This window comes from Amblyomma mixtum, chromosome 9 (genome assembly GCF_055824585.1).
Source record: "Amblyomma mixtum isolate Tamu chromosome 9, ASM5582458v1, whole genome shotgun sequence".
In the NCBI taxonomy this organism is placed as follows: Eukaryota; Metazoa; Arthropoda; class Arachnida; order Ixodida; family Ixodidae; genus Amblyomma; species Amblyomma mixtum.
In genome coordinates, this window is record NC_143020.1 from 39,656,441 (window position 1) to 39,660,310 (window position 3,870).

At 46.3% G+C, this 3,870-nt stretch overlaps 1 protein-coding gene across 1 annotated transcript in view; it reads right to left on the minus strand.

Annotated features, from left to right (window-relative positions):
• Positions 1-909: 909 nt before the first annotated feature.
• LOC149328808 (uncharacterized) overlaps positions 910-3,870 on the minus strand; it is a 19,117-nt gene continuing 16,156 nt past the window's right edge. The window contains exon 6 of the mRNA XM_089559100.1: positions 910-969. Coding sequence (XP_089415226.1) covers positions 910-969 — 60 coding nt within the window. The remainder of the gene's footprint in view (positions 970-3,870) is intronic.

Here is a 3,870-nt window from a genome sequence, read left to right on the forward strand (position 1 = left end):
TCTTCGTCTGGACAAGTACGGTTATAATTTGCACAGTTTGAATAGGGTATTCGATACTAGCAGAGGGATGTTAGAGAAGGGAAGCACTTGAATGAAATGAACGGCAGTATGGAGAACGCATCTTCAAGAAGCTTGCCGTCCTCTCTAACAACACACACGCATATCGGTCAGTGGTCTTTCTCTATACGAGTAAAGGATCTAGTTACCCCCTTCGAATGGTAACCGCACTTGCCTCGGAGAAGACAAGCCCTCTTGCCAAAACAGTGGCTACCGTGGAGCCTCACCAACTGCCTCAGTTCAGTTTGTCTCATGTTGTGGGAAAAAAAAATGAGCGAGACACTCGGACATATGGTCCGAATACCTGTCGCGAGCTAGCCTCCAACCTAAGAGTTGAATGCCTTACGCAAGAAGAAATCGTATGACACCACCCACAAAGGCCTACGACGAACGGTTGCACCAAAGTTTTGGTAAGAAAGTTCACTGTTGAGGAGAGAAAATGCGCATAAACTGTCTCGCACCTCGCTGGACACCTCAACAGTCTGGGAAAGCATACGAATGAATGAGATTATGTCTTCGGCTCAAATTCTTGCAGCGCCCGTGTCATGCCTTCTCGTTCTGTGTCTTCGTTTTTTGCGCAGTTTTCAGTATGAATTCCTACCAACTAGCCCAGTTTACCGTTCTTATTAACTACCTAGCCTCCAAATTGACCTGCACATGTAAGCTATACACAGCCATAAATCTATGAAACCACCCGTAAAGCTGTACGACAAACAGTTCCTGACAATTTTCTTCCGAATGTAGTGGGAAAAATTAACGCCACATTGAGGCCAGCCAATAGAAGGTGTATATAGAAGATCGAACATGCATATGGTTGTCTGAATTGGTCGAGTTCGGCTTGCTTTTTGCATCCTACGGCCGCTTGATGATGTCGCCCACTTTTCCAGCCATCGATGAGATCTTGTGTACTATCTGCGAGTACACACAAACACATCCCGGTACATTTTACTGTAATAACACTAGTAGTGCTTTGCATTAAAAAAAAAAAAACCTGTTTCCAAAGGGCGTGCGGGCAAGGTATTACGAAGGAGTTTTCAACGAATTATACTCCGGAACCGCTGAAGTCATCTAAAGCTCGGAATAGCACACTACTTGGTTTTAATGGCAGTTAAGTGGGGCTTTCAACGTAAACAAAGCGAAAAAATTGACAGTGGTTTAACTCTGGTTAAACCTGGAGGATTGCGAAAGCAACGAGGGGAGAGAGAGAGAGGCGATGGAGAGCGCGCGGCAGCGGCAGCGGCCCCGGCACGCTAGCTATGCGCCGCTACTGCGCACCCGCAACTGGCGACTGGGGCGGCGACACCTCTAAGACACCCGCGCAGCGACGACGGCGGCGTACCAGCTGTGCGCCGTGTGAAGTCACTGCTCCTCGCCCATGCGCAGTGTGGCCTTTTCTCGGCTCCGCGATATGGCTAGGTGACTAGCGTAGCATTGCTTTCGCAACAAAAAACAATGTCGTTCACCACAATTTCACCCAGGATGCCTACCGAAGCCACCAATTGGCTGCAGAGAAAGGAAGGTGTTTAGTAAGCGTACCGCGCAAAAAACCTTATTCTAACCAACCCGCACATCCCACACCCTTGTTCTTTGCTGACACCTTAGAACGAGCAGCACCCGTCGTCGACAGAGCAATATATTTTACCGAAAAACTACGTGTACACACAATGAAGTCACTTTTCCACATCTCGTCATCCGCCGATGTACTCTTTTTTTCTCTTCTTCTTTTCTGTTTGGTATGGCAACGGGTATGAGCCCTAGCGCTGAATCCTTACACAGGTTTCTGACCGAAAAAAAGAATGTCAACATTTCCACACTCTGAATGGGCACAGATTCGTCCAACACAATTGACGCTTACTGGGAACACCACTTACGTCCGCGGAAAGCGTTAATTGGAAAGATTATCCTGGTTGGAAACAAAACGGCGACAACGTGTCTTCTCGCAGAGGCCTCGCTGAGCGCTCCTCTAAATCTGATTGATCTGTCTATCTCACGTGCCTAATTTTGACAATTGGGATGTGATGTAATAAGTGGGCCAGCTGTATATGCAGCGCTTTACGAAGTTAAACTCCGTTCCACAAGGTAGGAAAGCCACATTGTGACTCTTCAACTAACAGCAACAAGTACCACTTTCGTAGCACTTAACTGCGCACGGAATGCGCTGCTCCCAAAAAAGTGCTAGAATTAGACTCCTTTAACATAAAGAATGCGCAAAAACGGTCTCGGAATCTACGTGAAAACAAAAAACTAGCAGTGTCTACGCTGTGTCATGCTATACAAACCTTACAGCGTTCGCTGGTGCATGTACACGCTGTATAGGTTTTTTGCTGCTTTCCATGACGTTTGAAGACGCCATTTTGGCTAGATTCTTAGATTAACAAGTTAATCTTGCGCGGCCAAGTAACAGCCAGTTTTCCCTCACCACCACCATTTAAGAGATCTGAGCACTGCGGTGCTGGAAATTCTGCTCCCCTGCTAGCTTACCCCATAATCTTCACACTCGCATAAATCAGTTTCGTGTGGTGAGCAGGTTACGGGTCCTCAGTAGCTTAGGTGTCTCTCACAAAACCTATGCATGAAACAGTCTGACGGAACTTCAGAATGAACCACAGCATATGGATAGATAATTAGCAGGGGGGGGGGGGGGGGGGGGTCACAGTTGTTATCAAATAGAGGAATATCCATGGTGGAAACACCTGTAAAAGTCCTGCATCGTCTTCTTCAGCAAAACGCGCGAAAAATAACCGCGCCTATTGAAGACCGATAACAACAATCTGTTATATCTTGTAGTTCCATTGTAAAAACAGCGTAAAATCTTTGATAACACCGTCTCAAAATTTTGTCCTTAAGAGATTTTGACTCCGAAGAGTGCAAAAATTTTAGTCACGCTGTGATTAGTGATCGCAGTTAATTCGTCTGAGTCACAAATGAGGCCACCCGGTTCAAAAATACGAGGTCATACTGCCAATTCTATTATGGGAGCGACCATCATTTTAAGTAATTTTTATGTTTACAACGGCCACCAATAAGAGATATTCGCGATGTAATTCGGCACATATGCAAAGGAAAAAAGCTTAGAATGAAATGGTCGTAGGAGTAAGAGAAATAAAACACGTTGAGGCCCAAGTTGGTGCTTATCTTGTAGAAGATGAAGGGCTTCAAACCACGGCGCACATATGTAGCAACGCAGACACGACCGGAAGCTAGTGTTTCATTCTTCCTTCGTCAGTGTGGGGTCGTTTTTGTGCTTCATACACAATATGTTTTTCAATGTTGTTATGTTTTTCTATGTTTTTCTCTGCTCAAGTTCTCCTAATGTTGCTAGTATTTGCCAGCATAGATACTCACACTCAGTGCTGAACGAAACATCCAAGGTCGTTGGTATCGTCGCGCTGCTGGTTTCGTAGATCAGCTCTAGGTCACAGCTGTAATTAGTGCCTGAGCGAAGTCCGTCAACATCTGCACTGGAAAGACGGCCGCTAGAGATATGGCATGTGACATTACGGTAATGGCTCTCTGGATCGTGACAGCTGCCTTTGCATCCGGTGAGACAAGTCTTGGAAGTCGACTCCACCGGCCAGATTTTCGCCGTGGCATGGTCAGCTCTCGATGCGAACGCTTTGTTCCATTGACCTACGAGTAAAAGAAAGAAAACACAGCCAAGATATGAACACCGTGGCTTCCTTAAAGCTTATTGCATACGTGAAGAACCGATCAAGACCTCAGGGCAAAGAGAAGGAACGCCCGGAGTAAACAGCGGCCTCCGAGTGCAGGATTCAAAGCCACAAGTTTTCACTGGCCGTAGTTTAGTAAGAA